Genomic DNA, 26,891 nt, shown 5'->3' with positions numbered 1-26,891 from the left:
AAACACAGGAACTATATAACAAAACATTTTACACAAATAGAGATCTAAATAATTGGAGAAATATTAATTGCTCACGGGTAGGCTAAGTCAATGTAATAAAAACATCAATACTATTTACATTTATTTACTCAATGCCATGCCAAATAAAATTACTTCTATAAAGTTAGAAAAAAACTGTAAAATTCATCTGGAAGAAAATAAGGTCAAGACTATCCAGGAATTGGGAGAAAGGAAGGAAAGGAGGACTAGAAATATCATATCTCAAACTACTGATTGACCAAACTGATTAAAATATTACAAAAGCTATAAATCATTTGGTACTGGATAAGAAAGAGAGATGTCATTCAATGGAACAGATTAAGTACACAATGGAAGCAAATTAGCCCAGTACCCTAGTGTTCCATAAACCCAAAGATCCCAGCTATTAAGATAAGAACTCACCTTTTGACAAAAACTGTTGAGAAAACTGGAAAGTCACCTAGCAGAAACTTAGCATAGAGCAACATGTCATACTATATACTAAGATAAACTCAAAGAGTACATATGATTTAGACAAAGGGTGATATCATAAGCAAATTAGTAGAGTATGAAAGAAATTATCTATTAGATCTATGGAAGAAGTAAAAAGTTCATGACCACATAAGAGATAGAGATTTGTAAGAAGTATAATTAATAATTTTAATTACATAAAATTAAAAAGTTTTTGGCCAAAAAAAATCAATGCAGCTAAAATAAGAAAAGCAGGAAACAGGCAGAAAATTTCTCTGATAAATGTCTTATTTCCAAGATATATAAGGAACTGGGGTTCAAATTTGTAAGAATAATAGCCACTCCCCAACTGATAAATGGTTCTAGGATATGAATAAGCAGTTTTCAGAGGAAGAAATCCAGGCTTTCAATAACTACATGAAAAAGTATTCTAAATCATTAATAATTAGATAAATGCAAATTAAAAGAATTGTGAAGTATCCACCTCACATTCGTAAGACTTCCTAGGATTATGACAAAACCAAAAATGCAAATGCTTGAGAGATTATGAGAAAACACTTCATAGTTGTGGTTTTCTTAAACCTTTACCTTCTGTCCTAGAATCAATACTATGTTTTGGTTCTAAGGCAGAAGATTGGTAAGAGCTAGGCAATGGGGGTCAAGTGACTTTCCCAGGATCACACAGCTGCGAAGTTTGAGGCCACATTTGAACCCAGCACCCTCCCGTTTCTAGGCATGGCTCTCAATCCACTGAGCCACCCAGCTGCCCACCCAGCTGCCCTCCATTTCATGTTTTGCACCAAAACTTCACTGTTAGAGAAGCTGTGAACTATTCTTAACTATTCTGTAAAGCAATTTTGAATTATGCCCAAAAAACAATTAAACTATTGTATACCTTTGACCCTACTACTAGGTCTATATCACAATGATATCAAAGAAAATGGAAAAGAACCTACATATGTGCAAAAATACTTGTAGGAGCCCTTTTTATGGTTGAAAAGAATTGGAAACTGAGGGGATACCCATGAATTGGAATAATGGTTGAAAAAGTTACAGTATATGAATGCAATATTATTGTCCTATCAGAAATAGTGAAGAAAACGGATTAAAAAAAGCCTAGGAAAACTTGTTTGAACTGATATAAAGTGAGCAGAACTAGCACAATTCACACAGTAACAACAATATTGTAAAGATAATCAACTTTGAAACACTTATTAACTCTATTCAAACACAATTCACAGGATTCAAGATGAAACATATCCACTCCAGACAGAAACTAGGGACTATGAGTAGAGAGAAGCACATTTTCTCCAACCTCATTGTTTTTCTTCTTTTTTTTGTGGAGTATGGAAGAGGTGATGACTAATGCAGAAATTTGTTTTGCATGTCTATGCATATTTATAATGTTTTTTTTTTTATTTTATCACCTTTTCCTTGGATAGAGAAGGGGAACAGAGGAGAGAATTTGGAGCTGAAAATAAAATTGAATTTATTTTTAAGTACAGTTTGAATTCTCAAATACAATATAGCCCATTCTTCTCTTTTTCCTATTTTAATATGATTCTAGCTTACTGAACCTCTCTCTCTCTCTCTCTCTCTCTCTATATATATATATATATATATAGCAATTGTCCAAGACCTAAATCAGTGGGTTATCTATCCCTGCCACGAGCTGAGGTCCAGGCCCACTCATGGTTGGGGTTCCAGCCCCATTCATGGCTCCAGGGGATCTCGGCAGATGGAACAGGTCAGCGAAAATAAATAACGGAAGACAGCTGTGCACATGTATTAGCCAGGAGCAAGTTTTGCATCTGGTAGCTGCTCCCCCATGCCCAGGCTTGGTGTTTATTCTTATACCCATTTTCTTGGCACACAGATACACTACCTAACATACATGTTCAAGTAAAGATAATTGGAAAAGTGATACATTAACTTTTAACAAATTACTTGATTAACATTCTGAGATCATTCTATATTCTTATATTATAACGATTGATTCTTGACAACAGAATAAAGGTTCCACACAAGATAAATGATTTTGTCACAGGTGGCTTAATTTTCTCATTAACCTGTAAGGAGTCTAGGCTAAGAAACAATCAAGGAAAGCTACTTATTACTTTTAATAAAAATAGATAATCAATCAGAAGTTCTAGAAACAATTCAACAATCATAGCAGTGAGGGTGAGAGATCAGAGAAGTATTGAGAACACAATTCAGACTTAATATTAGACTGATCATTTTTTAGGATTTACTAGAGTTTCTGGTTAGTGAAATTGAGTCACTGAGGCATAGTAGAGCTTCATGTACCTGTACAAGTCTTTCCTTATGAATGATTTATGTACTGGCATTAGGAGAATGAGTTTCTATATAAGGGGAGTAGGGGATATTCTGGGTTTGGCTTGTGGGTACAGCTTTTGCTGGGAATTATGTACCTAGGCAAAAGTTAACCCATAATAGTCTTTTAAAAGTTTGGTTTTATGAGTCTAATCTTTCGGTGACATTTTGGGGAAATAGTATGCAAGCATTTTGCTCTTATATAACTTTTTTTGAGACTAGGGAGAGGACAAAATCATGTCAATTTCATTAGTAAGGGATGTTGATGAGAGAAGTCATGCAGAGGGGGCTGAGTGGCAAGTCCATCCTGCCAAAGAGCCACTTTGTGACCTTTTGGTTACCACAAGTGACTTTGTCAAGGCATCGTGACTTAATGGCTCCCAGCATATCGCAATGCATTTCAATCTCCAGATATATGCATTGTTTTTCTAAATTCTCTCCCATGTGGATGTTACTTCAATCTCTTAAATAATTAGAGAAGAGTCCATAGTCTCCCACTCTTCAATGCAAATGAAACAATATCACCTGAAAACCATTTATTTATAGAACTTCTTTGTCAAAAGAGAATCTTATTATTTGGATTTTCTGTAGAATATTCCAAGGATACTTCCTGAAACTGGTGAATAACTTTGGTGAGCATTTCTCCCTGTTTGGTGTCTTACTAAATGTTGACATTCAGCAAATCAATGAACAACATTATCTCTGTGGTCATATCTGTCATTAAATGCTTTTATGATTTTGATACGTATGTGAGAAATATCATTTGAAGGGAACCTTTATAGACATCTTGTGATTATAAAAACATTTTCTATTTCTTAATTTTTTATAATAGTGGAATATATTTTCTATACCTCCTAATCAAATTTGTTTGAAGATAATCTGCTATAGAAAATAGTCTGCAAAATTATCTACTCATTGACTAATCACATTTTAATGATGGAATCCATCAGTGTATTCATACATAGATCAGTCTCATCAAGATTTGAGGAAGAAAAATTATCCATTTGGATTGGCAGAAATAGATATCTTCTCACCATTTTTGGTAACCATATTTTTTTATTTTTTCAGTTCTTTTGTAGTCTTTGTGACATTGTGAAAATCAATCATTGTGAAAATAATTCCCTGAACACTTAAAAAACTATATATTATTAGATAGATGGTAGAGTAGATAGAGAGCACTAAGCTTAAAGACAAGAATATCCAAGTTCAAATGAGACCTCAGACAATTACTAACCTGGTCAAGTCACAAACTCTGCTTCAGTTTCAACTGCAAAATGAGCTGGAGTAGGAAATGGCAAACCATTCCAGTATCTTTGCCAAGAAAAGTCCAAATGGAGTCACTAAGAGTGTGAATTTTAAAGCTATTCCACCCTAATCAGACCATTCTTTAGAAGATGTGATTTAGCTATTTCCTGATCAGTAACAATGGAGATACTTGGAATAACAGAATCAGGTCTTGGAAACTCTACATTCTCCACCCTACTCAGTTTAACAAGATTTTGAAGGTCTGCATCAAACTCAAGATTTAATTATCTGAGGAGATGGCCTTCAACAGACATGTGCAAAAAAAGGACAGACCTCTGGGCTGTCCTAAGTCAAGCTAAGTCCTCATTGGTACAAATAAGATGCAAAAAAGTGATGTAAAAACGTCCATGTCACTTCCTGCCTCTTGCTCTCTCCCTGGAGAGGCAACTCTGGCTGGCAGCATGCTAGGTGTTCCGACATCTTGGGAGTGGTGGCAGTTATTGTCTGGGTTTTGGCAGTGAGTTTTGTCCTTGACCTGATTCAGGTTCAGGCATCTCAGCTGAGCCCCTTTTGGAGTTCAGGTTGATTCCTTCCGCCGTCACACGCCAAATCCTTACTTTCTAGATCTTCTAATCTTCTTGCCTGGTACCAGCCAGGCGGGGGAGTTGGTGGGGAGAAATCCTTCTCCCTTCTTAATTTTCTCTACTATATAAATTAAATCACCATAAAATTTGGCAGCTGACTTGGGTATTTTATTATTTGGGTTTTTCCATAAGGATTTTTATAAATAAAATCCTTGGCGACCTAAATTAATTATACATTCAGTCTCCGCCATAATTTCACCCTTTACAAGAGGAAAACATGACTGAAAACAACAGCCTTGAATGCATTTCTGTATGCAGTCAGTATCTTTACTTTTGCCTATTTTCATTTTTTAAAGAGTTGAATACTTATTTAAAGAGGTTGATTTTGAACTGCTATAATCACATATATTGCCTCTCCTCTTTCCTTTTTATGTGGTATTTATCTTAACTCTTCCCCTCTAGCCCATTGAAGATACGATTGTATAAATCATATACACAAAGATATGACTCAGCTGATCCTAACACATTTAATCCTAACAACCTAATCCTAACATCCTAATCCTAACAATACATTTAATGATATTTTTCCTATTTATTAAGATGCTGTCATTTACTTTTTGGTGATTTTCAGTATTCACCACATTCAATGCCTTCAGAATCTTTTCCTGAAGACAAGATTTATAAGAAATAGAACTTTATGGAATTGCTTGTCAGCTCTTAGAGGGGAGAGGGAAGAAGGGAGGAAAAGAAAATGAATCACGTAAACATGGAAAAATATTTAAAAACAAAAAAATTTTTTAAGTCTATACACATACACAAAAAGAAAAAGAAACAGAACCATAAACAATTTGGAACCACATCCAAAGGGCCATAAAATTGTGCACACCTTTTGACCCAGAAATATCACTACTAGGTCTATATTCCAAAGAGATCACAGATAAGGGAAAAGGATCTACATGTACAAAAATATATTCATCTCTTTGGGGTGGCAAAAAAAAATTGGAAACAGAAGGGATGTTCAATCAATTGGGGAATGGTTGAATAAAATTGCAATATATTATTGAAATGGAATACCATTGTGCTATAAGAAATGACAAATAGGATGATTTCAGAAAAACTTGGAAAGACTCATATGAACTGAAGTCAAAGTGAAGTGAGCAAAATCAAAACACTGTATGCAGTAACAGAAAATATTGTATGGTGATCAACTGTGAAGAAATAAACTATTATCAGTGAGGCAAAGATCCAAAACGATCCCAAGAGACTCATGATAAAAAGTGCCAAATAAAGCTATAGAAGCAACTGTCAAAGTATGAATGCAGATCAAACCAAACCATTTCTTGCCTTATTTCTACATGTTTTTTCTTACATGTCTTCTTTTATAACAGGAGGAATATATATTTCAAGACAATACTGTCATAATCTATATCAGATTGTTTACCTTCTGGAGAAGGAGGGGAAGGAGGGAGAGAATTTGTATTGCAAAAGGACAGAAAACCATTGTTAAAAAATTGCTTTTACATTGTAATTTTAAAAAAGCAATTCTGTTTAAAAAAGAAAGAGGATTGTAGTAACCTACAAATTTTTGGTCTCTTACTTTCATTTCTTCTTCTGTAATGTATTTTGAAACAGTTGTCATTATCTTCCCCCCACATTTACATTGACATTACCAAGTACTCAATTTAAATGCTTATTTAGTTTGAAGACTTGTCAAGTTCTTCTCTGCAATAGATGTTGGCACATAAACTATCAATATCTTTATCATGGAATATTTGCTCATGATTATCATGAACACTCTATGGACGCTTTTTAAGTGTCTCATTAAATCATGTTTTCTTGCTATCTATAGGTACAAACACAATAGGTACAAACACCCATAGGTTAATGAGACAAAATTCAAGACAGCAGTCGGCAGTAAGGAAAAAGGATCTTCTTGTACAAAAACAACCTGACCTAAAATTGTTTATATATATAAAAATGCCCCAAATTTAGGAAACAAAAGCAAGAGGAAACTGGAGGACCTAACACAAATTTGACCTCATATGTGCCCCCTAAGAGATTTGGTGGGATGAAACTCCTGAATGAAATATGGTTCTGGATGAATATACCTTATTCAAAAAAAACAATAAGTAAAAAGGAGGGACAGGATAGCATTGTAAGTTAAGGTGTACTTATATGAAGTCCAGAAATCAGAGGATGGAAGAGGGAACTGGAGTGAAATCAATGGAAGGCAAAACAGGAGTGATTTTGTCAAAGCCATATACTACAGACTTCCAGACAGAAATAAAAAAGATAAGGAGTTTGGGAAACAGATCATAAACCTGGCAAGATATATACAGTAATGATAGAGAACTTCTTGATTTGCTTTTAATGATAATTTCAGCTTTCAAAAGTTAAAGGGGGTGCAGTTGGGTGGCTCAGTGGATTGAGAGCTAGGCCTAGCTGACAGGAGGTCCTAGGTTCAAATATGGCCTCAGACAGTTCTTACCTGAATAGCAAATATTGCTAAGTAGCAAGAATTAATGTTAGGAGAAGGTCTAAAAACATGTCTTTAGAACCCTTGCTTCCTCTTATCTAGTAGTCCAAAATCATTGCAGAGGTGGAAGAGGTATTGTAAATAACAGGGTTACTATACATTTTATGTTTCATGGATTGCTATGCTCTCCCTTCCCTCCTCCAAATTGGTCACATAGTAGCCAACCTTTTGGTGATGAAAAGCTTTTGAGAATATTCCAATATTCTGGTCATCAGAGAAACATATTACATATATGAATAATGAATAATTTAACTTATGGATTAAGTATCATATATAGGATATTTAAGCCCTGAGAGCAAAGAAAACTTAACTTCTTCAATTCTTTCCTCTTTTTCTGCTACTAAAGTTATCATTCTCTTTGGATAGGTTATTTATGTTCCTTAGTAAATTAATACCCAAATACTTAATTTTTTTTTTGCTACTTATTAAACAGGACTTATATTTTATTTTATTTAAAAACCCTTGCCATCTGTCTTGGAATCAATACTAAGTATTGGTTTCAATGCAGAAGAGCAGTAAGGCCTAGGCAATGGAGGTTAAGTGACTTACCCAGGTCACAAGCTAGGAAGTATCTGAGGCCTCCACTGAGCCACCTAGCTGCTCCCCCATGGACCTATATTTTCATTTAATCTTCTAGCTATTATTGCACTGAGACTGTACAAATTGGTGCGATCTTTCTGGAAAGCAACGTGGCAAAATATCATAAGAGCTATGAAACTGTTCATACCCTTTGATTTTGTAATTCCACTGCTAAGACTATATGCCAAATATGATAATACATGTAATAACCCAGATCAAATTGCCTGCAAGCACTGGGAGGGGGAAAATTTATGACATGTAATTGGCAAAAGAAAAATAAATATTATGTATATATGTATATATAAATATATACATACATATATACACACACACACACACATACACACACACACAAAGTAAAAAGACTATATAGTAAATAAATTTTTAAAAAACCCATCTATGTGTAGTAAGTTTTTAATAGCTATCAATCAAACCATCGACCTGCCTCACCCTATCTAAGGGGGAAGATAATCTACTCAATACCAAAATTACCACTGGACAGATTGTCTTAGCTGATAATTAGGTGGTGAATAAATCTAAACCATATCCTTCCCACATTTATAACCAAGCTATGCCTTTATAGGCTTTTGACCATTAGGCAGGCCACCATGTTATTTGCATCTACCTTGCCATGGCGAATTTTCATATAATACTTCCCCTTCCTTTCCCTAATTCTTCACCTTGTGCTCAGGAAATAACTAAATCAATAGGCCCATAGCTACTGTAAAGGGTGTGAACAAGATGTTAATCTATGGCTATACTTAAAATCCCTGGGATACAAGGATTATAAGCTCTTAGCTAGCTGTCACCCTCTAGTCCTTCTTTATAGTCAACTCTTATCAATCAAGGTTCATCTCTCCTATGATCCCCTTCTCTTACTCCCCAATTTAGATGTGTCCTATGGAATCTTCATTTTATTGGTAATAAATAGTCCTTTGTTCAACATTAGTTCCTCTTACGTTTTTCCTCCTTGGATTCATGGAAACCTGGCTCCTCCAGATGGTCATTCTCCCTACAATGCCAATCGCCTCTTCTTTTTATCCTTGATTTGCCCTTTTAGCTCCTCTCAGTATTTGTTCCTTTGATCATTTCATCTCTCTAATTTTCAATCTTTTCTTATCCACTGGTTCCTTCTCTATTATTTATAAACTTGTCTAGATCTCTTCCATCCTTAGAAAACCTTTACTTGGCCCTAATTAGCCATTAACACTTCAAGGTAACATCCCCTAAATTTTCTTCTCCCTTTCACAGCCCAAGTTCTGAAAAATAAGCCACTTAGATGAGTTTTCCCGCACCCAGTCACTTCTGAACTCCTTGAAATCTGGCTTTCTAACTTTACTCAATAAAAACACTCTCTCCAAAGTCACCAATGATTTATTATAAACTGCCAAATCCAATTCCTTTTCCTTAGTTTATATCATTCACCCCTCCTTCCTCCTAAACACTGTCTTTCTTGAGTTTTCATGACTTTTCCTAGTTCTATGTTTCTAGATGTTTTTTCTCAGTCTTCTTTGCTGGATCATTATTCTTGTTTTATTTCTTATATGCAGTTGTACCCTGGGTTCTGTACCAGGCCCTCTTTTCTTCTCTCTTTATACTCTTTTTGGTGATCTCATCAGTTTCCTTAGATTCAACTATCACTCACCCAGATAACTCCCAGATCTGCATTGTTCAGCTTCAGTCTCTCCCTCTCATGAATTCTAGTCCCCTCTATCAACAGTTATCTATTAGGCATCTCCAACTAGTTGTTAGGCATCTGTAACCCAACATATCTAAAACAGAATTCATTTTTCTCTCCTAAGTAACTAATTTTTTGCCAGAATACTTCCATTCTTCTAATCACCCAGGTTTGAAACTTTGGAGTAAACCCTCAACCCTTTTCCTCTCCCTATAAATTTAATTGATTCTACCTCTCAAATTCATCTCTTCCTCTTTATTCAAACAGTCATAGTTTGGGCTGGTTTGGGCCTTTATAACCTCTTACAACTGGAAAATACTGCAATAATCACTTCATGAGTCTCCCTGGCTCTGATTCATCTTCCCTATAGCTGCCAAATCAATATACCTGAAGAACAAGTCTGACTGTATTATGCCCCCTACTCCAAAAACTCCAATGGAAGGTTCCCTCTTGTCCCCAGAATAAAAGCATACATTTCTGTTTAGTTTTAAAGCCTATCCTAATGCCTGTGCTAGCCCTAGCCCCCCCTCCAGCCTTCCTTTCCTTCACAAATTCTGTGTTCTAAGCAAACTGGTCTACTTAAGTGTTCCTGAGCACAACATTCCATGGTCCATCTCTTAGCTTCTATACAGGCTATCCCCATGTAAGGAATGCACTCCTTTCACCTCTCTTCTCAGAATTACTAGCTCCCTTCAATATTTGGCTCAAGTATTATTTCCTAAATGAAGCTATGCTGATCTCCCTGTGCCTTCCCCTCTTCAGGTGCTAGTTCTTAATAAATACTTGATAAATGAATGGTTATGATGATTAGAATAGAAAAAAAAATTGGAACTAACTAATGCTCAATGGCTGAGGAATAACTGAACAGACTCTGATATATAACTGTCATATGAGACAACTACGACTGCCATGACGATTAAAACATAAAAGACCATACTGAAAATAGAGGAAAAAAAAACAACTAATATGAAGTCCCATGCATTTGGATGCTCCTAAGGATAGGGAAAGATTACATATGTTGTTCTTAATGTTTGTATATATGTTTATTTTTAAACAATAAAGCATTTAAGAGCCTACCTTGTGTCAGAAACTATAGGCACTGAGAATAAAGAAAAAGTTAAATACATTAACTAATGCTCAATGGCTGAGGAATAACTGAACAGACTCTGATATATAACTGTCATATGAGACAACTACGACTGCCATGACGATTAAAACATAAAAGACCATACTGAAAATAGAGGAAAAAAAAAACAACTAATATGAAGTCCCATGCATTTGGATGCTCCTAAGGATAGGGAAAGATTACATATGTTGTTCTTAATGTTTGTATATATGTTTATTTTTAAACAATAAAGCATTTAAGAGCCTACCTTGTGTCAGAAACTATAGGCACTGAGAATAAAGAAAAAGTTAAATACATTAACTTTAAAATTCAATATTGCCCTAAATATAAACACAAAACAAATATACATGTGTTGTCCAGGCCATATGACTAAACTACCCTACATACCCCCCTTCACAGTTCCTGCACAACCCAGCTAAAAAAGTCAGGTTTCATCTTTCCATGTTTTTCTACACCAAAATTTTGCCCCCAAAGCCTAAGAACTGATTGGCTACAGGCACAATCTTGAACTAATTAGCGCATCCAGAACTAGAAACCTGAAACTATTCAGACAGGACCTTAAAGGTGCTGTCACATGCTCCTATCTTAGGTAAAGGCCCAGAGAAGCCATGGATGGCAGTGACTTCTCTTTTTCCACTATGCAAGGCATTTTGCTATTTTACTAGCCCCTGCCCTCAGTTTTTCAGGCCCAAACGAACTGTTATCTACAGTTCCTATTGCCATTGGCTTGGCTAGAGTAATATAATGTTAGGACCAAGTGACAAGAAATACCAAAAAGTCCAGTTCTCAGCTAAGCCTTGTAGAAACTAGTTGGGCAGGACACTAAATGGAATCTGAATTGAAAAGAGAGCCATTCTAAGGAATCTGGTCAAAGCAATCAAATATTAAAAATCTATGCCAGGCCACACAAAGCCTCCCTCCTCCTGCCCACCATTCATTACTTCTTTACTGCCAGATAGATCCCTCTCCATTAACAGTTAAGAAAAAGGAAGGTTATTTAAAGTTGAACTGTACCCTAATATCTTTCTCATATTTAAGCCCCGCCCCCCAAGGCCTCTGCCCAATCCCAAAACCTTACTCATTTAACACAATGATCTCCAGCTCTAGGTCTCCCTTGTCTTTCACCACCTGGTTGTAGCGGCTCCTCCAGGACTCCAAGGTAGAGAGGGCTTCAGCAACATAGAGATCCTGGGGACATCAGGAAAGAGGCTCATCAGCCGAAAGGACAAGGGATCCTGGCCTTGGCACAAAGAAATCTCTCATGCAGGGCCTTCAGATTTTCAAACTAGCAAAATGAGGTTATGAGGCCAGGCCCAATATCTACAATCCACCATTTTGAAAAGCCAAAAAAGGTGGGCAATGATATTAGACCCTAAAATTTGAAATTGCCTAAAACCTGAGAAAATATTGCTCCCAAATTTCAAGTGACCATAATAATAATAAATAATATTAATTATTAATATATAATAAAAATAATAAAACTTGCAAGTCCTTTCTTACACAGCAACCTGAACCACAGGGATTGATGCAGTTTCCTTACAAAATGCTCAAAATTTGATAACCACTTTTATCATTACCATCTTGAAAAGGGGCAGGGATAGGGGATAGTTCAACATATTACAAATGGGGAAACTTAGATGTAGAGGTGTCTGATGATTTGCTGATGTTATGGTTCTCTTATAAACCCCTTTCTTTCAAAGCCTTAGAGTCTTTTATGACAGTAACCAAGCTAGGATAAGAATCTAAGGTGGATAGATTGTTAGCCTGTAACTCCTTCTATTGGATAATGCTATTTCAGAAACCTCAGGTACCTTTTTTAATTTTCCCAGGGAATCTTTCTCCATATCATTTATTATACTATGACTACCCTACAGTTTTCCTGTTTTATAAACTATCCCTAAATAATCTTCTTGGCAGGCAATTTTATCCACCCTAAGTTCAGTATGACTGGTTCTTTCAAACTAACACAACAGACTGCCCTACTTAAGAGGTCAACAGGAAGCAAGATGTCCTAACCAGGGTCAGGCCTGGGTAAGAGGCTGGGTTAGGACAAAGGCCAAAGCATTAGTCTCAAAGTAAGGAAATCTCTGTTGGCATTCTACTTTGGACCCTGATGAGCTGCTAGGTTATGATGGGTATATATCACTTGGCCTCTCAGAGTCAGAGTTTCCTCATATGTAAAATGGGCACTATTACCTCCCTCAAAGGGTCACTATGAATAAGTACCACTTATATGGATGTGAATTATCTTCAGCTCCTTTACCTTGTCTGCAAGCTGGACATGCAGTTGTTCGGCATACTCTTCACTCCTCTCTGCCCTCTCCTGCTGTGCTCGGATAGCTTTCTTCAAGGCTTCTTTGTCCCGGTCTCCCTTCTGCTTGAGGTCCTTCAGTTGTTCCATGATGGCTTCCATTTCAGCCTTATGCTGAGAACCGCTGCGCTCCAAATTCTAGGGACAGAAATGAAGAATGAGGCTTAATGAAGTTTTGAACCTCAATGTTCCTCTTGTAGGAACAACTGCTTATCACCTTCCAAAGGGGTTTCACACTTTAAATTTCTTTCAGATCACCAGAATGTCAAGAAATGTTGCATGAACCTATAGACAGTAGGGAGGGAATAAGAGGTCTAGGAAGGCAGACTGTTATTATGCATCTTCATGATCTACTGTGTTACCCAATTACCTTTAAAGTATAATAAATTCCTCTCCAAATTCCCTATATGGGAAAACTCACCTGCTTCTTTTTATGAGATAAAAATAAAAATGATACTACCGAGAGGCAGCTGGGTAGCTCAGTGGATTGAGAGCCAGGCCTAGAGAAGGAAGGTCCCTAGATTCAAATCTGACCTCATACACTTCCTAGCTATGTGACCTTGGGCAAGTCACTTAACCACCATTGCTTAAGCCTTTATTGCTCTTCTGCCTGGGAATCAATATATGGTACTGATTCTAAGGCTGGAAGGTAAGGGTTTAACAAAAACGATACTATCAAGCATGTCCCTCATTCATTCAGCCTTTCCTGTCAGGAAACCTACATTCAACACTCAACGGCAACACTGAATTTACCTCAAGATCCTTTTGCCAACTATTGCCTCCTTTTAATGGGATTCTAATTTATTTTCATTTTAATTTGGTCCTTCCAGCCTCTAATTCATCACCTTGGTGTGGAAGGAACCTGAGTTCTCAAAAACTTTGCCAGCAAAGTATAAGCTTTAGCAGATTATGACAAGCTGGGAAAGCTTTAAGTATGGGTCTAATGACAGATTGTATTTATGGTGTACCAAAAACATAGCTGAGTTAAGAAAGGGCCCATCATACCAAATTAGCAGTGACTAATTTTTTTCAGCTACAACATCTTTCAAAGACCATCTAAGTAGTATTTATAGAGAATATACACATTAAAGAAACCACAGATCCTGGAATTACTGAAATAAATTTGTTTGAATTGTATTGCATATGGTGGGTTTTGTTTTGTTTTTTTCTTTAACTTTTTAACCTCAAACCTACTTTGGAAAGAGATAAGACCTAAGTCAAAAAACCATTAAAAACTAGTCTGAAAGGTAAAACACCAATGGAATGGTCAAAACTGCTATCAACATAATTGCTCATTTAGTAGTTTCCTTAGACTTCTGGGTAAAAGGAGACCAGAAAGAAAAGGAACTTCAAAGGTCAACAAGAGCAATCCATTTATTTAAAAGATAAGGAAATTGAAACACAGAGTAGTGACTTACCCAACATCACATGAGTTCTGGTCAAATCAAGATTTGAGCCTTGGTTCTATGACACCAGAGCAAGTATGCTTTGCACTCTATCTCTTATAAAAACACATCAGTCCCTGGGATATATGAAAGATACAACATACACTACTCACAGGCCAAATTGTATTGTATTGTAGGGCCACAGCAACATATACTGAATGCATTACATTCCTCAGATTGGTCTCCTTCTCTACCCTACTAGAGAACCCTGGAAACACTATCAAGAAGAATGGAATTCATTCTATGGGAACCCAAAACTCCAAAAGGTTGGTACCTTGATCTGTATCACAAGACGACTATTTTCTGCTTCTTTAGACCGCAGTTGTGTCTGCAAATGTCCCCTCATGGATTCCATAGTCTTGGAGAGTTCCGATGCTGTTTTAGCTTGAGCCTGCAAAGGGATCAAGTCAGAAGCGATCCTTGACCTTACTTGATACACAGATTCCCCCACACCTGTGGATCACCACAAGTTGCATGTCTGCTTGTCAAGTTTATGAAAGCTACTCAAAAAATATTATGGGAGGTTCAAGAATGGTGATCTATCAGACACTCCCCCTATATTCTGGATGCAGTTCACTGTTAAAATAAAATAGAGAGGAGCAACTAGGTGGTTGATAGAAAGCCAGGACTACAAATGGGAGGTCCTTGGTTCAAATATGGCCTCAGAAATTTCCTAGCTATGTGACCCTGGACAAGTCACTAATCCCAATTACCTAGCCCTTGCCTCTCTTTTCCCTTGAAACTAATACTTAGTATTGATTCTAAGACAGAGAATAAGGGTTTTTATCAGGAAAACAAAAAAAATAAAAACAAAACAAAAACAGAGGTGTTAGGAGTCTTGAAAAGACAAGAGGGAGGAAAATAAACACTAATAGGATAACCAATGTCAGAACTCTCTCTACACAACAGGAAAAACAATAAATAAGGCAGGAAAGAAGCTACCTTCTCACACTGAATCTCTTGTAGCAGCTCTTCTACTTCCTTGTCTTTATCTTGCAGCAATAGCAGCAGGCGCTAGAAGACAACAGATGTCTGAGTTTCTCCTGGGGAAGAGGCTGAGCATGCAAGTTCCAGGGCATGCTTCTGTCCAGTACTTCTGATGGCCAGGAAGGAGCATGCCTCTCCAAGGGCAAGGCTTGGGACTCATCACGGGGTCACTGTGTCCTGGCAGTTAGGCCAACCCAGGCCACACAGTCCAAATCACAAGCCACAGAGCTGAAGTTAATGAGGCACGTGTGTGCCTTCTGGAGGTTGTGGAGCACATATTTGGCACTACTATAAAATGTAGGCTCTAGGAAAGATCCATTGCATCTCTGAGCTCCCCCAAAATGGGATCCAGGCCAATATTCTGTCAGAATTAACCCTTCTAACCCTTTATCTTAAGCAAACCAGTTATCTATACATTTTGCAGAGCAAACTATGGCTCAGAAAGGGTAGGAAAATCTGTATCTTCTAAATACCAAGGCCACCCACAGCTCTATTGCCATGGGCTCAGTGTCCTGAATTCCCCAATAAAAATGTTTTACCAACTGAATAAGATCAAGAAAGTTAAAAAAAAAAGAAGGTAGCTTCACATTACCGCTTTTTCTGAGTCGGCTTCGGCCAGTCGTTTCAATAAGTTTCCTTGTTGCTCCATCAGTTTGTCTGAATCCTTCAGGGACAATCAAACTATCAAGGATATCATACAACCAATCTCCCCCCACCCACCCACCCCACAACCTCTATTCCCTCTATTCCCTGAGTGATGTTTACTTGAAGAGAAAGGTCTCATGTTATTTTTCTGCCCTCTCCCCACCATGTATTCCTTCCCCACAGCTGGCATGTAGTTTTTTACTAAAGTTTCTAATGCTTCTGATGAACATAATTCAACATAGTGGCTTCCTCTTTCTCAAGAAAAACCAGAGGATGGATTCAGGTCAAAGGGTTCAGTTAGGAATAAGGGAATCAAAAATCTGGACTTTTTTCTTCCCTGTTCTATTCTATTTGATTTAAGACCATAGGTAGAAGAGAAAACAATGATTCTCCATTTAATATGCTTTAACCAACAAATCAAGAACCTATTTAAGACTATAAGAAATAACACTAAGTATGATGAATTCAAAGAAATAAGGGGAAGTTTGCATGAAATAGTGCAGTATAAAGAAAGGATGAAGTATAGTATAAAGAAAGCAGATCTAAAAGAACAAAGCATACAATAACTATAATAATGTAAATAATAACTCCCCCTCCCCAACAAAGAAGCTAAACTCAAATTAAATGCCATAACCAATTTTGGTCCTGGGGGATAAATGAAAACACACTTCCTTCCTTTTACCAGAGAGGTAGATACAGGGACTGAATGCTTCAGACATGTAAAACGTAGTCATGGGTTTTCCTAAAAGGTTTTTTCCAATAATGAAAATTTCTTGATGGAAAGAAGGAGTAATACTAGTAAATTTCTTAGATCCCCCCAAAAAAAGTTAAAAAAAACCTTTAACTTGGCCAAAAATAGATGGAATGTATTTACCACTTGATTTTTTTCCCCTAGGGATATATTTTAAATAATTATAAATTATTTAACTGCTTATCTCACAAAATTCCATCCTCACCCTCTATCCCCTAGTCAGAAAAGGCAACAATCATAGAATCACAGAATATTAAGCAAGCATGGACCTTGGATCTAGTCTAATTCTCTCATTTTTACAATGAGTAGCAAATTAACAAATTATAGAAGTAAATTAGAATAGCATATTAATGAGCAGCAAAGCAATTAAGTTCTAGAACAGCAAACTATCTTCTTGCCCAAGATTACTGAGAGACATGGAAGGAGCACTCAGATCACCCGAACTTAAGAATTCAAGAACTCTATCACTATACTACACTCAAATATATTCTAGTCAGCCTCTATTAGATATCGGCTTGATTTCTTTTTTTTTAATTAAACAATTACAGCTGTCTAATAATGGAACAACAACCTCAAAGTGTAATGCGTTCCCCCTGCTTTGCTAGAAGCAAAGACTAAAAGTTCCTTTATCTGAGATCTCTTATAGGAGGTTCTTGCAAAAGTAGGAGGTAAGATTTGATAAACATTAAAGGTCTCTTTAAATCCTGATTCCATAATTTCCTGATTTAAAATCTTAAAATGACAAGTTATGAAATCAGAAAGGTGAAGAAGAATCCAATGTTAGACAAGAAACAAGTTTAGGTAAGGGGCTAGGCCTTTCCACAAAAACAAAAGGAAGGTGAGAGACAGTATCTCAGTGAGGAAAGCCCAGGGTTACCTCTTTAGAATGTTGCTCCTTCAGCAAATCTCGAAGAGTACGATTAGTTTCTTCAAATGTACTCAACTTTTGGAGGAGAAGTTCCTTTTGCCGGGTCAATGTATTGATGTCAGTGCAGGTCATGTGCTTCTCCTAAAAATCAATCAAGTAGCCAATAGGTATTTATAATCAAATGCCCACTACTCTGTAGGTATCTGGCATTGTTCTCAGTGCTACAAGTAATACAAAGTAATTAAAAGATAGGGATTCTCCTTACTTTTAAGGAGCATTAAGGAGTCTAGTTGAGGGATATAAGATACAGTTCACAATTAATTAAAAATTAATTAACAAGGTAAGACAGTAGATGATAATGGCTAAATAAGTGGTACATAGGAATTAAAAGATGACTGTGAGGACACTCTTGAAGAACTTATGGGTAAGAATACTAACTACATTGAAAAGAAAGAACTATGGGAATAGAAATGCAAAACAAGAACACATGACATCACTTAAAACATGTGTGTGTATATATATATACATATATATATGTATATAAATATAAAATGAATATGGAAATAGGTATCAAGTGATAACATTTGCATAATCCAGTGAAATTGCTTGTTGACTGTGGGGGGGGAGAGGGGAGGGAAAGAAAATGAATTGTGTAAACATGGAAAAATATTTAAAAATTTAAAAAAAGATGACTATGAGCTGGAGTGCTCAAGAAGGGCTTACAAAGGAGATAGCAGTTATTTGGGCAACCAAGATTTGACTGAACAGAGAGAAAAGTATAACCACCTGTGATCTTTGATTTCTTGGCCATCTGCAACATGGCTTGATATCCTACAACCCCTTATGATCTATTACTGGTTCCCTCTGGACTCACCAGTGATGAACCAATTTTTCCAGATAATAACTGAGAACTGTTTAGGGAGTAGGAAGAAATAAGATGCCCAGAAAGAAATAAATGCCCAGAGGATTAACTGGTAAAACCCAGAGCACCTAGAGCTCTCTATCTAGTTGAAAGGAATGCTAAGAACCAACTGATATCAAAGCATAAAAGTCAACTTCAGACTGAGGAAGAAAGTACCCAGTCAGCCTTCCACCACATACCGATTTTAGTTTCCCGATTGTATCCTTCAGTGCCATTACTTGCTTGGCAGCGGCTGCTCCATCCATCTCTGCTTCCACGAGCTTAGACATGAGACATTCTTTTTCTTGTTGCAAATGTCTTTTTTGTAGCCTGTAAACACAATTTGATTCCTTGAGTCATCACCCACCAAGCCTACCTCCAAAACAAAGGGCCTGTTCTCTCTCTTCAAAGTTCTAAGGGCTTCTCCAATTACCATGGCCCTTTCTAACCTCAAAATCCAGAGATCATTAGGCCCATGCTAGGAGATGGGAAAAATAGATACCAAAAAGCCATGTGGCTTTCTTGGCTAAGGTGAGGGTAAAAGGGGAAGGGACAATTTGATAAGAGGAAGGAGCAGGAAAGGAAGTTTAATGCCAACCTTCTTGCCTTTTTTCAGTATTAATATCTATCCCTTGGTCATTTCTACTTCCATAAAAGTAACCAAGGCATGACAGTGGAATTGGGATAAGGGAGTATGAGAAAGGGAGAGAGGGTGGGAGCCCAAGGTACATATTCTGAATGGGCTTAATCTTTGGAAAAGGTACAAAACTGAAAAGCCACCCAGTGGAAAATGTGCTATATAAAGAAGCAACACTTCCAGGTAAGACATTTCTGAAAACAAAAAATAAAATCCTACAGATACCTCTAGAGTAGGGAGTGAATATTAAAGAATGGGAGAAAACTGCTTTACACTGTAAAATCCTTTTCTTCCTTGATACGCTCAATATTCTGTCGAAGCATAGTGTTCTCATGCTCAGTCTCTGCCAGCTCGTGGGCCACCTCCTCCAGTTCTTCCTTCCGCTCCTCTAGGAACCGTTTCGCCATCTGGCGCTCCCCTTTCTGCATCTTTACCTAAAGAAGGGGACACAAGTATAGTCCGAATGGCCAAAAAAGCAAAGAGATTTTTCATCCGTAAGACCCCTCTACTCAGAGGTAGGGGACCATAGGGGGTTGATAAAGAAGGCAAGGGTGAGGAGGGATTATCAAGGACTTTCTGTAGACTGGAGATGTCAAGGAGCAGGGTTGTCTCTAGGGGGGGTACAGGTACCAGAGCAAATCAAATCATATTGTGTGGAGTGCCCCCCTTTAACATTTTTACACAGGTAAAATCTGATTAAAATGAACAACAAGGGTGGCCTTCAAAAAGGGGTGGAGGAGAGGAGATGTCACAAAAGGGCAACATGCAACCTGAGGGGTGTGTATGGAGAGGGAGAGGGGGAGGGGGACTGTTGCCAGGCAGCAGCTGAGGGTGGGGTAGGGGTGGGGAGACCAAGGGAGTTACATGCTTATATGTACATCAGTGTATTCAGGAATATATATTTTTAGTACTAACTAATTCTTCTATACTTTCCTAATGGTCTAGTTACCTACTTGCCAACAGCAGCACAGAAATCAGACCACCTCCCATCAAAAAAAAGATGCTGGGCCACAGGCCCAATTTGCCAAAAAAGAGAGCTCTGTTAAGGATTGGTGGGAAGGGGAAGAGGGAAGAAGGGGGTCTATGGGGTCTATTTTCAGCAGTGGGACTTCCCTAGCTATGTTTACAGAAGAAATCATTCCCCCTCACCCATCCTCCCAGTCTGACAATTCCAAATCAGCATCCAGCTTCGACTGTCCTAAAGTCTACTAAGCACAAAGGACAATTCCCCTTATTGTCCCCCTCCTGGCTCACCAAAGACATACCTCTGATTTAAGACAACCAACTGTATTCAATAAACTGTCCATCTTCTTCTCATAACGGTTTAACTTGCAGTGACCGGATTCTTCATCTTCTGTTGAGAGGTCACTTAATCGCATCACTGAAACAAGTTTTTCTGAAGATGGTGGACTTATGTCTAGACAATGAGGTGGACTCTTGAGACAGAAGTAATCAATAAAAATAAGATTACTATGACGTAAGACTTTATAAATCTAAGGTTAAAAAGTTGTATAGTACATTGGAGATAAGGGTAGGATATAGGGTAACCAACTATAGAATATATACTGTGCCTGGCTGTGTGACCCTGGGCAAGTCACTTAATCTCCATTGCCTAGCCTTTACTCTTTTGCCTTAGAACCAATATTTAGTATTAATTCTAAAACAGAAGGTAAAAGTTTAAAATAAGAGTATAAACTATTAGCCAGGATTCCTGGATTCTACTTGCAACTTTACCCTTCTACCCCACCCCACCCACCCCATCTCCAAACAATTCAGAAAGTACCTAGAACCAATCCACTTCCCCATCTTTGGTTGTTTCCTGATCTGTAAAATGAAGAAAACAAATCTGGCCTAAGTCTTACAGAGATATTGTGAGAAAAGTAGTGTAACTGACCAGACCAAGAAGCCAAAAGGATAAAATAATTAAGCAAAGCACATAGAACCTGAGAAATTTAAGAATTGTAGAGCTCAACTAACACAATTTCATTTTACATATGAGGAAACTAAGGCCCAGAGAGGTTAAATTTCTTGCCCAAGTTTACAAAAGCCATACCCAAACCTCCTGCCTGCCCAGCAAGTCAGCACTCATTATACTGTATGTAAAACAGAGACAAAAAGCAGCTAATCTTATGGGCATTTTGATGTAATCCTGAACACACAAAAAAAGGGAGATTCGTTTTAATGTTTGTATGTCTCCTAAAGGTCACTAAGTTTAGGAGATGAGTTTTTGCATGTACTGATCAATTCATTGTTTCATTTTACTCATTTTCTCTCTCTCTCTCTCTCTGAGAAGCAACATGACCCTGCTAGGAGAAAGTAGCTTCTTGGGGCAGGAGAATTAAAATACAGCACATATGATTATCAAGTAACAAAACCAATCTGAGCAGAACATATACATCTAAATCAGTTCTGTTTCCTTTAATGTGATCACATTGGGAAGGAATTATGCATTTCAATGAGGCTAGCATTGCTCAAGGTATTTTGGAAATTCTTCTTTGAAAACTGCTTTCAGAGCACATTATACTCTCTTCAAAGCCTTCAATGGGAGTAATCATAATACTTTAAGAATATATTTAATTCCTTGGAAACAGGAATCATTTGGAATTAAGGTAGTTGTAAAAATCAAATAGGAGATTATGTCCATTTGTATCAAAAACTAGTTGTGACTATGAAATAATGGGTTGAATTATTTCATAAACTATTTCAAAATGGGTTTTCTTGCCATGTTCACAACACGCTCTGAATGTCACTGCCAAAGAACTCTAAAAGTTATAGTCTGAGATTAGTAGTATCTTTAGAAAAAGTGTCTCATTTGTATCTTTAAGTTCTTATTTGCTTAAATAAAATCATAAACCTAATATATAATACTTTACAGATTAGAATAGCTATAAAGAATTTCTCATGGTAAAATAAACTATATGACAAATTATGTGCTTAAATCCACTACAAAGCAGAGATAATTGTGAATACCTAAACCCAAAGTTTTTCAAGTAGATTCCAACCAAATTTGTGTGAATAGTATTAGTTTGGAAGCACAATGAAGCCTATGTGGGGAAAAAAAAAATGCAGATACCTCCCATTTGCATCCTAAGTGGCGGACAGATGCTTTGCCTGGAGGCATCCAAGGGACTTTAGTTTTCACTCGAACACTCCTCCGGACATTCACAGTGTCCCCTCTCATGCCACGTTTATGTGATTTCTGTTAAAAGTGAACATACACACAAACATATACAATGGATATGATCATACAGGCAGCTAACCCCAGGCAAACACTTATCATAGTGCTTTGCTGATAAACAACCTTTCACGAAGATGCTGCTGCTGACTTCTAGATAAACATAACTTTTTTTCCCCCAACCATTTGGAGTAAAGATTAAGTCAAAACAAAGCAAGAAACCTGGATGATGTCTAGGCCCCGGTGCTGGCCCTGGTCCGAAGCCTTCGTTTACCACGCCCCATTTGGCATGCTCCTACCTGGCTCTTGGCCGGTGTTGGTTTCGGGATCTTTTTTATGTGGACGTGGACAGGAGTGTTCTCATCCACGTGAACATGTAAGGGGGGAGTTGAAGAGCGGTCCTTCATCATTCTCTTCTGGCAGACAAGGGAGGGCAACACAATAAAAGGCTGATCTGTGAATAAGTAAACTGGGCATGAAAAAGAAAGCTCACTGCTTTGGGAGACTGCGGAAAACTTAGCCACTGGGCCCACAAGCACAGCTACCACGTACATGTGCATGCATCCCTGTAGACCACTCAAGTGGCATGAACCAAGACTGAGTTCTCATGCAGCAGGTGATTAAGAATTTGAATTCCAATGCAGTAGATGATTAAGTTCATTTGAATGGAGTCCCATTGTAGACAGAGTAAGGACTGGATCAGTAGAGAGAGGTGTCTGCAAAATCCATCATTTTCTTCTGACTAGAACACACCCCAAAACCTTTGAATTTGACTTTCTCTTTTACCTATGATCTAAAAAACTCTGTAATATAGCATATCAAAATAGGAGGTTGCTTTTGGATTCTACATCATCATTTAAAATATCTATGCTGCTTAACAGTGGTTTAGACTAGGTCCTGGGTCTAAAAGTTTTGGCCACAGTCCAAAAGAAGTAAGCCAGCAGGCAAATAAAAACTTTTAGAAATGCAAAATATGTTCTATAATACTAGTACTATAATTCCTAAAGCTATTAATCTTCTGTTTTTAAGTGAATAAGTTCAATGGCACTAGTTAAGGACTAGTTAAGGTCCTGCATGAATTTTTCAGGTAAAAAAATGTTGTTTTATTTTTGGATAATATATTTTTCAATATATTACAAAACAGTAATAATTTTTAATAATATAGCAAGGCTGACCAAAAGCAATCTGGAATTAGCTTCTAGGCACAGTTTAAGCATGATTCTTGGCAGCAAACAAAATTACCATAGGCAGCAAAATAAGCTAAAATAAACACGAATGTGACTTTAAAGGGTAAGGCTAGCATTGCTCAATTGCACCAACTATCAAGGGCTTGTAAGCTTCGCTAATGCAAAAGCTGCCAAAATGTTGAAGCCCCATGATCCATGTCCCCTTACATACCGTGACTGTTACACTAGGAGTTCCACAAGGTGTTCGTAAGACCTTTTTTTGTGTGACTGTCGTTACGCCGCTTTTCCCGCAAGGTGGAAACCTGCTTATGGGCACAAGAATTAAATCATAAACAACATCTTCAATTTTTGTTCTCTCATAATTACTATTTTTTGTCAACTTGGAGAACTTTATTAACTATATTTTTATGCAAGCAACAAAAAACACATTACATAAGAAGTAAATATGATGCCAATTTGGGGAGCTATTACCATCATTCTTGACCTTTTAAACTGGTGTTTCACTTGTATCATGACCTTACTCTGTAAAGCACAGTTATAACACTAACTCAAATAAAATTAACACTGATTAGTGTAATAAACAGGAAGGAATGCAGTACAAGTTAATTACAGTTAAAGACAAGTGAAATATTAATATAGTCAAGAGCATTCTATTCTAAGCCTTGTTCATGATAAAAAAAAGAAAAACAGGCTACTATGCTTAATCTTGTAAAACAATGTCATTTAGTCTGAAACCTAAACCTATTCAATTTAGGGGTAAGGAGGAATACCTTTAAGTATGGACAAATCAGCTTCATGAAGAATTTCTACTTTATGTACTCTTAAGTACTTAAAACAAAACAAAACAAAAACTGCTTTTTTTAGCCAACCATGATTACACTATGCACAAGAGTTATCAAATGTAGTATTCTTTTGTCACAGGATTTTAAAAGACATCAATTTCAGCACAGCAATGGAGTTTTGCAATATATTTAATTTTTCACATAAAAGAATTTTGAGGACAAAGGGGTTTGAAGAGATCATTTTGCCCATCCAGAGGAGAGGTCATGGCAGCTTTTTTATAGACTCAAATATGTATTCCTGAGAGATTATAAGCACTTGCCTTGTACCTTTAAAGCATTTGTACTAGTCCCTAGGTAGAGACTATGGTAATCAATAATCAAATTTTTATTAACTATCTAGTATCAAATGTGAGGGATATCTAATTTAAGAACATCTCAACCAGCATTTGCTTACTTAGTTTCCCCACAGATAACATTTCTCAATTCAGGTAGTATTTGGTAACTGAAGCAAATCTTAGGACCTTACTCTTTCAGTTTTCAATTGAAAGGGAAGTTTTCCCTTTCCCTATGTCTCATCTTTTACTCTATTAATCCCCTAGAGTATGCCTCCCCTCTCTCCCCAACTCCTATAACAGAAAGAACAGGAAGAGCCAAACTCCTGGGCTAACCAATCATAGTTATAAAGTATTTAGAAGTTTTCAAAGTTTGGCAGTATGCTTTAAATTTAGATTTGTGTGTATTTTTAAATGCTGTGGTCAAAAATTTAACAAGCAAAATAAGAAAGTCAAAAAGAAGAAATTGAAAGTCAAGTCTGTGATTCCTTTGACAACTTCTCTTGAAGATGAGTTTGGTCATCATTTAATTTTATCACATTGCTCATTATTAAAATAATCAGGTCTGAATACCAGATGGTAAAGCATTTGCCAGGGTTCAGTCCCATTTAACAGGGATGAGATGACAAAATTGTTAAGCAGAGCTAAGACAAGCCTGGACTGCCAAGGAGACGGAATGTCAAGGGACCCCAATCAGAAGGTTTCTCTGTCAGTGAGGAAAAAGGCTTGGTGGCAGAAGACTAAGGGACCCACTTTGCTCTTTTGGGGGGAGGGGGGAAGATAACTGAGAGTGCCCAAGTAAGAAGGGATAGGGAGGTGTGGGCATTCCCCTGTCAAGGGTTAAAACCACAAGTACAAGAGCACAGAGGGATCAGCAGAATCCGAAAAAAGTCACCGGGGGACACGGGGAGGTGGGGGTCGTTGGAGTGTGGGGAAGGAAACCGCCTCCCTCATCCGGGGTCCACCTGTCAGAGGTGGTATGCCACCCCATCCCAGCCCTCACCCAGAAGAGGACCGGCCCAGGGATCTCCGGCGGGATAACGAGAAACGAGAGAAGGAACAGGCAGGGGTTCTCCCCGGGCGCGCCCGCGGGGTCCGAGACCCCAAGACGCGGACATCCCCATTCGCCTGGCGGGTCAGGAGATCCAGAAAGCATGAGTAGGTAGAGCTAGCGCCATCCGGGGCTGTTTCTGGCGAGATCATCGGATGGGGTAAATGCCCGGATGGCGGGTAACCCCTGCGTTAACCCCCACCTCCCCCCACGGCTGGGGTTCTGAGGTGTGTGACGTCCCCCGAGAGAAGGGGAATCCTCGGGGCGGCGCTGGCCGGGGTCAGACCTTCGAGCGCGGCGGGGGGATACACTTCGGGAACCGGTCCCGGCCGGATGCCCCCCGCCCCAGCCCTCTACTCTCACCAGGAACGGCACGGTTGCGCCCAGAAACGCCTCCTTAAGAAGTCGTTGAAATCGGAGGCCAGGGTAATGCCATGGAGACGCCGAGGCGGATGCAGTCCGCCACACCCAGCGACTCCTCCCTTCTTCCGCCTCCTTTTCCGACACCCGGTCGGCAGCTCGCCCATTGGCCAGTTCAAACCCCACCTGGAGTCCCTCCGGCTTCGCCATTTAACCCCAGGCCCTGGCGTCACAGAGACGCCCCGCCCCCTCCCCCGCCCACTTCCTGCCCTGAGCGGAGGCCGTCGCTATGGAAATAAAGGGGAGAGGAGAAGCGAGGAGGAGACCGGGAAGAGGAGAAGATGGGAGGGATAATGGGAGTGGGCGGGGTGATGGAATAGGGAGGGGTGAGGTGAGGGAGGAGGACCGGAGGGGTGATGAGAGGGGTGAGGGGAGGAGATGAGAAGACAGGAGAGGAAGGAAAAAATGGAGAAAAAAGGAAAAGGGAGACAATAAATGGGGAAAGGGAAAGGAAGGAGGGAAATGATTAGAAGTAGGGGAAAAATGGAATGGGAGAGATAAGAGGGAGAAGGGGGAGTGAAAGAAAGCAGGAAAGTTGGGAGAAGAGGTTGAGAAAAGGAGGGGAGGGAAAGGAAGAAGCTAAGGAATGGGAAAAGGAAGTGGGGGAAATGGAAATTTGGGGAGAGAACAATGGAGAAGAGTGAGAAGTTGGAAGAGGGAGGAAAGGGAAGAAACAAATGTAGGACTCGGGGAAATAAGGGGGAGGAGATGAAGGAGAGTGCGGGAGAAAGGAGCAGAGAGGCGGGGTAGCAGGACAGATTCCCAGCAGACACCTGGGCATCGATGTTTATAATCTGGTTGGGGGTGAATTGTTTAGAGCCAGAGGGC

The 26,891-nt window shown here is 38.4% G+C and overlaps 1 protein-coding gene across 13 annotated transcripts in view; it reads right to left on the bottom strand.

Annotated features, from left to right (window-relative positions):
• Positions 1-26,253, bottom strand: part of ODF2 (outer dense fiber of sperm tails 2) — a 40,126-nt gene extending 13,873 nt beyond the window's left edge. Inside the window, exons 1-13 of one of the 13 annotated variants that reach the window (XM_007475078.3) lie at positions 25,596-26,253; positions 23,690-23,780; positions 22,591-22,707; positions 22,190-22,315; positions 20,382-20,552; positions 19,390-19,550; positions 18,680-18,809; positions 17,588-17,719; positions 15,907-15,978; positions 15,270-15,341; positions 14,602-14,718; positions 12,835-13,020; positions 11,650-11,759 (exon numbers count right to left, since the gene is read on the bottom strand). In XM_007475078.3, coding sequence (XP_007475140.1) covers positions 11,650-11,759; positions 12,835-13,020; positions 14,602-14,718; positions 15,270-15,341; positions 15,907-15,978; positions 17,588-17,719; positions 18,680-18,809; positions 19,390-19,550; positions 20,382-20,552; positions 22,190-22,315; positions 22,591-22,707; positions 23,690-23,780; positions 25,596-25,795 — 1,685 coding nt within the window. In that variant the 5' untranslated portion in view covers positions 25,796-26,253. Of the gene's footprint in view, positions 1-11,649; positions 11,760-12,834; positions 13,021-14,601; positions 14,719-15,269; positions 15,342-15,906; positions 15,979-17,587; positions 17,720-18,679; positions 18,810-19,389; positions 19,551-20,381; positions 20,553-21,169; positions 21,221-22,189; positions 22,316-22,590; positions 22,746-22,843; positions 23,034-23,689; positions 23,784-25,595 lie in introns of those variants that run through there. The other 12 variants (XM_007475079.3, XM_007475080.3, XM_007475077.3 and 9 more) reach the window with 12 other exon arrangements.
• Between the last annotated feature and the right edge of the window lie 638 nt (positions 26,254-26,891).

Source organism: Monodelphis domestica, chromosome 1, assembly GCF_027887165.1.
Source record: "Monodelphis domestica isolate mMonDom1 chromosome 1, mMonDom1.pri, whole genome shotgun sequence".
Classification (NCBI taxonomy): domain Eukaryota; kingdom Metazoa; phylum Chordata; class Mammalia; order Didelphimorphia; family Didelphidae; genus Monodelphis; species Monodelphis domestica.
Note: the sequence above shows the minus strand (reverse complement) of the source record. Positions and strands in the feature narration are given on the sequence as shown.